The sequence below is a fragment of the Hirundo rustica genome, chromosome 7 (genome assembly GCF_015227805.2).
Source record: "Hirundo rustica isolate bHirRus1 chromosome 7, bHirRus1.pri.v3, whole genome shotgun sequence".
Lineage (NCBI taxonomy): Eukaryota > Metazoa > Chordata > Aves > Passeriformes > Hirundinidae > Hirundo > Hirundo rustica.
The window spans coordinates 21,249,919-21,261,989 of NC_053456.1; the positions used below are offsets into that span (position 1 = coordinate 21,249,919).

Here is a 12,071-nt window from a genome sequence, read left to right on the forward strand (position 1 = left end):
CAGAAAAATAAAGAGAACAAAATCACATACAAAATAAATGTTAAGCAAAAAATTCACAGAACTAGATTAATATTTTATTAAAAGCTCAAACTTTAAGCATCTGATAGAAATGTTACTTTCTGCTCAGCCTGTTTTATGTTTCTCCCTCTCTTGTGTGGCTTTGGAAGCCCAATTTTAGATGTCTTCCTCTGCATGCACTGGTTTACACTACGGAATATTTACCACAGACAAATCGTATTTCAAAATACAGAAAAAATGTATTTCAACATTCCTTAATGGTTACTCCCTTAAGACATGCGGTTTCCATATTTGCTTTTTAATCTGCATACCTACCTGCTGCATTCTCACTGAGCCTATACACACATGCTCTGCTTCTGCCTCAGTTATTCCAATACTCCCCTCTTTGCCAATGCTCCAGTTTAGATTTTAACTGAATGGTCCAAACATATCCATCTTACAGGCTACAAGATCCCTGGTTTTTTCCAATGTACGTGAAGAACCATTCCATGAATTTGATCTTAAAGTGCTCCTGGATATCTCAGGTGAGAGATTCTCCTAATTTTCTGCTGAATACTGTTTAAAAGATTAAAGCTCACACAATCTGTGTTACATGGAGTCAATGTACCGCTGTAACAGGTTGTTTGCACCCAGCTGTGAGACAAAGGTGTTCACATCACTGTGATGTGGAACTACAAAATGCACATTTTATGCAGTAATTTTTAATCTAGTACTGGTAACAACATTCAGCCACCTGGTTTTTATTTCCTCGAGCAATTGTCTCTTTTCCAGTGTCCCATGGCCAAGGGGCCCTCTCCAGGTCTCTCAACATTTGACATTCTGCTTGAAATAACATCAGTTTGATCACTCAACTCAATTCTTTACCACCAAGGCAAAAAGTACCCTTTCTACTTCCGTACTTCTATACAGAAGATTGTTGTGTTCCAATACTTGTGATACATGACAGCAGTTTAGCTCCTTTATCCTTTGCTCCAAGACAGATCTACTTCTGCGTCATGCACACTATTGATGTTGCAAGGAGAAACTACCGCCCAGTTTTTCAAGTGACAATATAAGGAACTTCTTTCACAGTGCTGTCTTGCAGAAAAAACCCCAGCCTTATGATTCTTTTAGTGTTGGGAAATGCTGGCTTTTAAACAAGAACTTTGCGATGTTATTTATTTAATTTATAGAAATATACACTTCCTGAATCACAAGCTGAGTTTCCTTTAACAACTCTGAACATTCATCAGTGTGACCGCTTTTCCCAATGGCTGGTGCAGAAAGTCATAACAAACAGAACAGGTGCTTTTCTTCCAAAAATATAGAGGAGAAATTATTTTTACATGGTACAAAAATGATTCGCATTTTATTTATGGAGTTGAATTAAACAAAAATGAACATCAGTGGCCATTGTCACACAGCGTGAGCCTCAGTGATAACGCAAGAAGATAGGTTGAGGTGTGAGGGTTCATAATAAAATGCCAACAAAACAAACCCAGCAAATCTTATATGCAAGCAGTGAATCGAATTTAGTTCTGTAACCTATGCAACCACACTGAAGTCAGCTGGGTGGTGTGAACAGCAATGTCAGACACTGGTTTGGGACAGGACTAAATTTTGAGAGCAATACCAGCAACTGATTGTGAAGCCAACCAGTGTCCACATACATCTCACCTACACACTGATCCAGTGGCCTCTCCACACACTGAGCTCCACCTGGAATTAGCAGATTGAGCACACAACAGCAGGGCTTGGCTCAAACACTGCAAAATGCTACTGTCGGCACTATTTAGGACCTGGAAGAGCAATGTCTATTAATTCTTCTATTGAGACATAGAAAAGTTGACTAAAAAAGTCTTAAGGCACCATTGATTCAACCTGTTTTGTATTATTCTTTTTTAACACTTCATAGTGAAATAAATACTTTAATACTGATCATATTGTAAATACCTACTGCTACATGAAGCAATATATTGAATGATAAAATGCTGCTTTGTTCTGGAATATATCTAGGGACTTTTACAGCGAAACATATAAATGGAAACGCTGTTATGCGAACAAAAATGCCCCTTTCTGCAGTATTGAGCTATTTTACATGCATGCCAAACATCTGTTCTGAAGAGGTTTCTAGAGTAAAAAAGAATTGCAAAAATCTAAGCAGTTCAGGATTCTCAGTCTGTTAACTGGGGCCTTTTACATGGCACATTTTAAAGTGAAACTGAAGCTGGTTTTCCAAGTCTTTGGTAGTGATCCAGATTTCTGGTCAGAAAACCTTGCTGAAACGATCAAATACAAGGTATTTTGAATGATACAGAGAATTGGCAGAACATTAGGCAGCATTTTCATTGACTTACCAAAGTAAAACTGTCATGTTGGAATCAGGTAAGTTATAAAAAAGATATTATTTCTGGAAGGTTGGGGAGTTTTTTTTGGCTGCATAGCTGTTTGGATATTAAAAAGGATTTGGCAGGTCAAGGTACTGAAAATATTGTATTCTTAAAATCAAAACATTGTTCCTTAGAAAGGTATTAAGTGCTTCAGTTTTAAAAGATGAATACAATAATTTATCCTTTAAGTTATTATCCTAAAAATATTATTTGGACGTCTATTCACAAAATAATATCCCAAAGAGACAGGCACTTTAAGTGACATCCACAAAACACTTACACAAATTCAGCATTGTGCCAGGTTTGATCCCAAGGTGCACCTGTCACATGGAGGTCCCACCAGTATCTGTTTAAGAAACTCTTACAGCCACGATCCTGCAATTGGATGTAGATACATCCCTGCGCCCGCGCATTTAATTGCAGGTTCAAGACTATAAACAGTAACTTAAAATAGATCATTAGATACAAAACTGTAAAAAACAGGTACATAATCAAATGCTATCACAGCTAAAAAGATTTTGTAAACAAACACTGAAAAGACCAAATTAAATTTGATCTGGCCAAATCCAACTCAAGTCTCATCCCCTTCAATGTGATATCCAGGCTGCCAGGCAGAAAGTGGATCTGCCCCTCCCTGCTGACAGAGCAAAAAGCCCTATGATGCACAGACACTTCAGCAGGGTCCAGACTCTCTTTGGCTAAATTCCCTAGATTTTCAAGGACTGACCTCATGCTAGCCGCAGAGTGTACTTAGGATCATGTCTCTCATGCTAGAGAAACATCTTCTTAACCTACATGACTAGTTTCTATGTTTTATTTTGTGTTTTTTTGAGCAACACCCTGTGAAGCATGGCTGCTGACACAGGCTTGGTAGGGATCCCAAGGAACACACTGAAGAAATGTACGGCTGATGAGACTGCAGGGACATCTTTCAGAGCTAAATTTCAGAGGTTCAATTAACAAAGAGCTATCATTCACCAATACTTCAAATCCAAAATTATAATCTTCCTCTAATTTCCAAAGGCATTTTATACGCACTTAGATCCACTTGTAAAACTCATTCATACAATGACCTCTTTTCTCATACACAAAATTCAAAAGCCATTAAACATATTAACCACTTGCCACAATGTTAGCATACTTTACTCTTTCTTCTATCAATGGAAGCCTGGCGGCTCTCTGTAGACTCCTTTCAGCAAAGTTTGAAGGGACAGACTTCATGGCCAACTCAGAAGACCAAATCTTTCCATTTCTCTTGAACCGGTGCAGACAGCAAATTTTGGATGGTCCCACTTGAATGTACAAATGCCGGACCCCCCTCAAAACATCAGGGCTTTCACTGAGGAATGTTTTTGACCTTGGCTGCTCTACCATAATGGAAGTCAAACACAAGCTCTTTGGGACTTGTGACCTAAGTGCCAAGAAGCTTTATAAGTCAACCCCTATCATTTAGTTGTACCAAAGAAACGATTGGAAAGCGGTCTGTGGAGCACTGCGATGTGATGCTTTACAGGAGGAGCCTGCAGCTACAGTAACTGATGCATCTGCACTCAGATTACTTTCTGAGGACTCTTCGCATGCAATATCAGGCAGAGGGCATTACAGTCAGTAATCCAGGGCATGGATGACATGATGTGGGTTGGTCCACATAAGAGCAGGAGAGAAATTAGGTCACAGAACACATAACACTTTTAAAAAAATAGGAAAGAGGGTTAAAAAAATATATATATTTTTATGCTGATGAATTCTTCACTTGTGCTTCTCTTTGGAAGGTTCTCTGCAGATAAAAACAAGGCCAGAGACACTCCATCCTTGAGGCAGGATATGCTGTGAATTGTTTAAGATTTGCTTGACTAAGCTGAAGTGAAGAAGTTAAAGATGAACTCTTTGTCATCATGTAGTAGGTCCATAGCTTGCAGAAGCAGATAGGCTGAGTTAAGCATGCAAGAAAGGGTCCAGGGGACTCTTGGCTACACTTTTGACCCAGCAACTGTTTTTTTTAAACATCAAATACTTTATCATTAAAATAATACAGCTACTGTACCCAAAGGGAATGGAACAGCTTTGTTCAAGCTGTATCAAATTCCAAGCCAGACCTCCCACGGTGCTCTCCAGGGGATAGGGTTGGACACTGTAAGCATGATGCATGTATGTTCTGTAGGGTCCACAAAACACCTGCAGTTTAAGCAAATAAAATTCATAGCTTTGAGCAACTATAGTCCATAAGCCACATCTATTACTTCTGTAATAGAGACTGAAGTTTGTCCCAGCTGACAAGCCAAAAGTGGAAATCAATCAAGACAGACAGCTTTCCAGCCGTGTGGACAGGAAAGCTGACTCGAAGGAAACTTGAGAACAGATGTCACCCAAAGATGGGCCAGAATCCATTTCACCTTGGTATAGGCGGGAGCGGGGGGGCACCTCTTTCTTTTCGGACAGACCCACCTAAAAGAGAAAGAAGGGTTTTTTGGGTTACTCCTCCTGGAACACTCCTCCTTTTCAAGGGGGAGTTTACATCCAAGCAATTAATTCAGTAACTGGTGAAGATCTACTAATTTTCATGCCTGGCCATTAAAAAAAAGACAACTTTGTACAGTTTCTGGTTAGTTTATTAAACAACATCAGAACTTCAAACACTGTAGAATAATGTTTTAACTAATGCTATCCCTAATGCCTAGAAAGCACATCTCTTTTGGTCCATTGTCCCCTTCCCAGAACAGACTGATACTTCTTATTAGTCTTACTAATTTATGTGAAGACACAACTTCTCAGTGCAAATCTCAACAAAAAGAGGCAAGCGCTAAACACAGTAAAAATTCCAAGCTCTTAATATGTTTCCCTATATGAAGATTTTCATAACAAACTCAGAAACACAAAAAAATGCATATGTTACTTTGCTTTCCTTTGTGGACTAATACAAATGGGATGAAAGCTAACAGGGCAAAGTGAACAGTCAGAGACTAACAGGAATCTCTGCTTCAAACCAAAACCTCATCATCTTGAAACAGGAGAGAAACATCTGAGCATACACATGATTACAGGACAACTATGAGCCACCAATGTCACTGGTTGTGAAAGAAGTAATTGATCCTCGGGTGTATCAGGCAAAATACAACTAAAGAAGATCAGAAACATTCACGCTGCTGTAGAAGACATGTTTGAAACTTGAGCTGGAACAGCATGTAACACTGATTGGAAAAGACAAAAAACAACCAGAAATGTACACCTAAGCAGCTCTGATGATCAGAGAACCTGGCTTGGAAGCAGAGTGTAGTACATCCGGATTCAATCAGCCCAGCAAAACAAAAACTGAGAGGAGGATATGACTGTTGTCTTAAAAAACATGAGGAGTGCAACACACAAGAAGAGAGGAAAATTAAACTCAAGGATGTTGCTGGCACAAAAATGAGTTGTGAATGAATTTAGATGGGAAATGAGAAAATCCTGAGGGGTTTTGTGGTTCTGGCAGCCTAAAGCAAAAGGGCTGACTATATAATGGCAGAGCTGGTCACTTAGAGTACATGTTTCAACTTGAAAAAACAAAAAATTCCTCACTCAAAAAGTTTTAGAGGGTTTGTACCTGTGAACCTGCATTTAGCTTTTCCTGCGTGGTGAGGAAGGATGACCAGACTGCTAGTCTGAGAAGTCTGGAAGCCTCAGCATCCAGACTCTTCCCCATACATACTGGTTTTAGGACAATACACTGATATTCCAACTTACCTCTACTGTCATTTCTTGCTAGTTTACTGGGATAACTTCTGTTCATGGGTACATATGGCTCTGGAGGTGGCAAATCAGATATCGGATGAAAAGAAAATCTGCTTTCCCATTCATCTGAAAAAAATCCCATGCAATTTACTCATTAGTTTTCTGACATAGCTTTGGAAAGTAAATTGACATTGACATCATGTTTAATGTATGTTTTATGTTGCAAAATGCTTACACCGCTGAGTACTAAACCAGCATTCTCTTACAAAGGCAGGAAAGATGATGCTTTGTTTAGATTCATTTGAGAATGAAAATTTTTATCAATTTTAATTTATCATTTTGCCAATTTAATGCAAAATCACAGATCAGGAAAACAGCCATAATTACATACACACAAGACACACACACACATATATATGCTACTACAACTGCCTAGTTTCTCCTACTTCGGAACAGTATTTTGTTCCTGGTATAGAATTTACCAATATTCATGTGTCATTGATACACTGAACTCAAAAGCATCATTTAAAGCATACTCCTCCAAGTACTGTTTTTTCTATCTTAATATTTATACTGGAAGGAGAAAAATAACCATTATGCTAAAATTTATGACAGAGAATCCTGTATATTACTAGTGTCAAAAATGGAAAAATACATCCCTTGAAGCTATATCTCTTTAGACTACAGGGGCCCTTTTGCTGCATTTACTGAGTCTATAGAAATTCTAAATAAAGAAAGCTGACCAGTTTCTTCATTGGCATAATAGGCAATGTTTCAAGACCTCTGCACCTGATTTTGAAAGCCTAAGGAAGAAAGTGTGGGCCAATTTAAATTTTATCATTTCTTCACTTGCTTGCTTCAGGAATTGCAACCATAACTTTCTTGCGATATTGCTGTATTTTACTGCATAACGTAATGAACAGCTGTGAAAGTTCTACCTGGCACTTGTACATGTGGTTATTTGCTGGATCCAGTTTTTCTGTTTACTCCCAATGGTTGCATTCAGAAACCAGTGTGTAAAGGAGCTGCGTGTTCTGAATCCTGCAAATGACTTGTGTAGGAAGAAATATGCCTGCGATCCTTCTGCCTTACCTGATGTGTGAAGATGTTTCAAAAGCATGAGTTATAGTTTCATTTTATGTTTGGGGTTTTTTTTTAACCTTATGAATATCAGAAATACCAATTTTAGCCTCTCGTAATTAGCTGAAGGATTTCTCTGTTCTATGAAAATAGAAAACAATTAAAAAGAAATGATGAATCTTTAAAACACAGCAATCTTGGACCTCATCTTTTTAATAAACACTAACAGAAATAGATACTTGACATTTTCAGCAACGTTCTGACAATCCCTTCCCTCATCTGTTTTTCAGCTTTCAGCTTTTGAGTCATCTAACTTGTTCCGACTTCCAAAGTGTCAGTGTAGCTGGGGTTTGAATTCATATGAGAGTTGAAACAATTCCCTCCCTTTTTTCAGGGTATTTTTCAAAGGGTTATTTTGGATTATATTATATTTGGTTATATTGATGGCTTTGCAATTCTGCTCTATGTATGACTTACTCTGTTCTTACTTGCTAGGACTGAGACCCAAGAAATCAAAGGTTGGTGCTAGAAACAAAGTCTCTGTCTTTAATACCTCCACCTTTTTTGAGGTATTAGGGCCAAAAGCCACTGCACCTTCTCTCTGGAGGGCAAAGAGCTGGGAGGATGGCTCACCATCGCCTGGGTCCTGGAAGCCGTTTCTGACAGCAGCTGAAGGCGGCGGCGGAGGCGGCGGCGCGGCCGAGCCCGGCCGGTCGGGGGGAAGCGGAGGTCGCGGCCCACCCCTCTGGCTGTCCAGCCCTGCCCGGGAAGGCGGCTGCGGAGTAGTGGGCAGAGCCCTCGAAGTGCTTCCGTTCCTGCTTAAGGGAGGAGGGGGCGGGAGCGGGCCTAGAGCAAGGCAAGAAGCGAACACACAAATGCTGTTAACACCAGGGGTTACTCTGCCAGTGGAAAGCCACGGCTGGCATCCCAAGGCCTCCTGCTAACAAAAAGGGCTGTTTTAGGACCCTTGGCCCCAAGGGGTAATGGCACTCAGCACCCACTTCCCTGCACTCCAGGGCACTCTGGGGATATGGTGGTGATTTGGAGAGTACAGCTCAGAGGAGCAGGATGTATCTAAACATAAATACACTGCAGTGTCTATGTTCCCATTCCCCTCAGCTACAGAAGCCTCTGTAGAGGTCCTGGTCCTTAGAGATACTTTTAAACCACTAAATTAACAGTGGCCACAACAAGCAGAAGTCACAGGTAGAATTCAGGGTGCTGTGGAGGTCCTAACCATAACGTATTTCCTTTCTATGTACTATTGCAAGGCAAGAGGACGTGTAGCAGAAGACATCTGCCACCTTCAGAGGCTCATTGTCCATAGGGCTGGTCCCCTCTGGGTGTCACAGCCAGGGTCTGTGGTGGTGCACAGGGGAGCTCTGCCCAGGAGTGGCTGCATTAAGCAGCAGCTCATCAGCTCACTCATTTATAAACAAATGAGCTGCGTGACAGGTTTTTCAGTAGTTGGAGCATATCCATCTCCCTGTAAACTGGAAACAGACCTCACACAGACTGACATTTCCAGTGTTTGCGTATCTGTAAGTGGCACGGACGTGACAGGTCAAATATGAAGGCACAGCCTACGTAATACAGGGCCAGGGCTGTCCTGAGGGCAGGGGAAGGGTGCATCTACAAGAAAAGTATATGAAGAGAGAAGTGCCCATGGTTAGGACACAGGAAGGTGAAGCAGAGGGTGTGGAGAGTTATGCATGTTCAAAAGTCTCGCTACCTCTGTTTGGCATAGTTGGGCAACTGACAATTACGTTAATTTTCAATAAATGCTTCCCTGTCTTGATGAAATCTATCTACAGACATGCACTTTGAAAAAGAGCAGTAGATACCGTGTCTCCAGCAAGAAGCATTGAAATGTTTCAAGAAGCATGGTGTATTTCATGCATTTTTGCTCCCCTTCATGTTTTACAAATTACTAAAGTTTGCCTTCAGGGAATGGTTTCAAAGAATGAGAAGCATTCAGCAACTTTCAGAAGAGTCCTGCTTGCTCTCTCTAAATGTAGCTAAACGCCATTGTCAATACCGAACTGCTGCAGAACAGGTGTATTTATGTTTAGAATGTATTGCTACAACTTCCTTCTACTTACTGAGCCAGACTTGAGCCAGAAGAAAGTTAGTGCAGGCTTACTAAAACCATCTGCCTCAGAAAAGGGTCAACTAGGAAAGCACTGGCAGAAGCCAAGGTCATCACAGAACAAACTCTTGGAAGTGACATAATTGCAGACACACTGCAACTTTGATCCACTTCCCCTGTCAATTGTAATGGGATTCCTCTGATTTATTTCCTGCAGGCTGCACTAGCATTGTGCCATCCTCTGGGCTGGCAACCAACTCCACAAAGCACAGTTTCAGGGCCACTATTTTCTGTAGCTGCACAGCTGCTGTAGGTGTTGGAGATCCAGGCTGGTTCAAGGAGCTGGAAAGCAACATAGCTGTCTGTGCGAGCTCCCATTCATTTCCATTGTCTAGGACTGGGCAGGCTAAAGACGATTTCTGAGTTTATTCCAAAGGACGAAATTAAAGACAACTCTACAGTATTTCCTAGAAGTATCTTCTGTGCAATGCTTTTGATGTTACAGGGCTCGATTGTGCCTAAATTCTCTCAACTCCAAAGGGACAACTACCAGGTATCAGAGAGCTGAGTTATGATGTGCAATTCTTAAAAAGTTATGAACAACAGTTGTCACAAAGGACAAAGTACATTATGAAATTGCTCAAAGGAGATAATTCTACTTTTAGTCTAATGTGATATCTACATATGGTAAGCAACAACACTTAGTCACGCTGTAACAAGTGCTATTACATTTAACAACTGTTGGCTAGGTCTTTTATTAAACCTATTTGTATTTGACTGTGTGTGCCTCTGAACACGTAGAAGGTCACGTTCCACAAACCTCCACTCGCGAGAACGCGACCATTAACTCACGCTGCTTGACTCGGGAAGTCAGATGCTGTCACTTTACCAGAAGCTTCTTTGCATCAAAGAACATAATGGGCAAATCCGTTTGCAACCCTTTTCAATTACAGTGACTATAATGAAAGTTACTAAGATCTGTAAAAGTACACGTGAGCATACCGGTGATGCGCTTTGACTGTCCTTAAGCCACCGTGATGCCCATAAACCCTTGCTTCCACCTGCAGAATCCCTAGCACCTAACCGCGATGTCATCCCGGGATGCGTTTGTCGCGCACGTGAGGCCGGCACGGGCACGGCCAAAGCCCCCTCTCCCCGTGCCACCCGTCCCCGCTCCCTACCTGAGCGCCCGGGCGGGTCTCTGACGGGCGGCGGCGGCCTCTCGCCGGGCGGCGGGGGCAGCGGTCCGGAGCGGCCCCCGCCGGGCGCCGGGCACGACCCCAGCGAGACGTTCCTCTGCGGCAGCCGCGGCATCTCGTCTCCGCCGGCGGGGGCGGGCGGGACCGGGGGCGGCCCCGGCCTGCCGGGGGGCAGCGGGGGCGCCGGGGCGCCGAGGGCGGGCCGGGGGGCGGCGGGCAACGGGCGGTTTGCCGCTCTGCGGCGGCGGCAGAGACGCCTCCCGGGCGGCGGGCGGCCGGTGCCCGGCGGGGGGCGGCGGCGGGGGCGGCGGCTTGTCCTCCGCCGGCCTGCCCGGGGTGGGCGGCAGCGGCGGCCGGCCCGAGAAGGGGAGCGCCGCGCCGGGGCCCGGCTGCCGGAGGGGCGCGGCCGACCCCGCGCCCCGGCTGCCCGGGAAGGGCGGGGGCGAGGGCCCCAAGCTGGGCTGCCGGCTCAGCCCGGGCACCGGCGGCGACCCGCGGTTGTGCAGGCCGGAGGCGACGGGCCGGGGCGTGCTGGGCACCGGCGGCGGCGCCGCCTCGGGCTTCGAGCCGGCGTCGGGCCTGGGCGGCGGCACGCGGCTCCTCTGCGGGTCCGGGGCGGCGCTGCGCGGCGCCGAGGGCGGCCCCGGGAAGCGCGGCGGGCCGCTCGGCGGCGAGAAGGGCTTGGCGGCGGCGGAGCGGCCTCCGGGCGGCAGCACGGGCGGCCGGCCTCCCCCGGCGTCTGCGGACACAGGAGAGGGAGCGTCAGCGCCGTCGCACCGGGGCTGCGGTTCCGAACGGGCCGCGTCCCGAGGCCCTGCGAGCGGCCAGGGCGCAGCCCGGCACGGAGCACCCCTGCCCTGAGGCTCAGCCCCATCCCCGGTACCGTCGGGAAACCACTCCAGAGTACCAGGTGACATCGGGATGCTGCTTGTGAGGCACGAGTTAAGTGGCCACAAAGTAACGCAAGTGATACGGCCACCATACAGCAAGCGTAAAATAGGTAGGGAAAAACGGTGAAGAACAAGTGCCGAATACCATTAACCTGAGAGCAAAGAAATCTTAGCTATTAAATTACGTTTAAAAAAAAAAAAAGTTCAGGAAAATGCTCTTTTCAGCCCTTCCTAGTAGCTGTGATCTAAGGATATAGTTGTGCACATCATCAAGAAGGCAGCCGGTCCTGCACTTCACAAGTACTGCTCTCCGATGCCAGGAACTTTTGTATTAATACAAGTTCCCAAAAATAGACTGTGAGATAATAGAAAATACCAGCTCTGAAAGACTGTTTCGTACACATTTGCTGAAAAATTATGTTAGGCTATAAAATAGGTAATATTTGTAACACCCTACAACTCCCATTGTCTAATCCTTCTTCAGCGAGTATGAAATCCTATGTCCTTAAACTTAAAAAAATTCAGTTGCCCCAGATGAACTTCATTTAAAGGGGCATGAGGCTTGGGGCAGCTATTTTGTCAGCCAGAAGCACACTCCAGACAAGCCTCCATCTGCAGTGTGTGTACCAGCCAGATGGGATGCCTCATGCACTCCCTAAGCAGCAAATCATGCTGTTGTGGAGCTGACACAAGTCAGCTTTTCCATTTGGAAAGTAGA

At 44.3% G+C, this 12,071-nt stretch overlaps 1 protein-coding gene across 1 annotated transcript in view; it reads right to left on the reverse strand.

The window, feature by feature from the left end:
- Window positions 1–12,071, reverse strand: part of WIPF1 (WAS/WASL interacting protein family member 1) — a 55,187-nt gene continuing 43,116 nt past the window's right edge. The window contains 5 exon segments of the mRNA XM_040069693.2: window positions 1–4,832; window positions 6,108–6,221; window positions 7,809–8,021; window positions 10,446–10,680; window positions 10,682–11,202. Coding sequence (XP_039925627.1) covers window positions 4,777–4,832; window positions 6,108–6,221; window positions 7,809–8,021; window positions 10,446–10,680; window positions 10,682–11,202 — 1,139 coding nt within the window. The 3' untranslated portion in view covers window positions 1–4,776.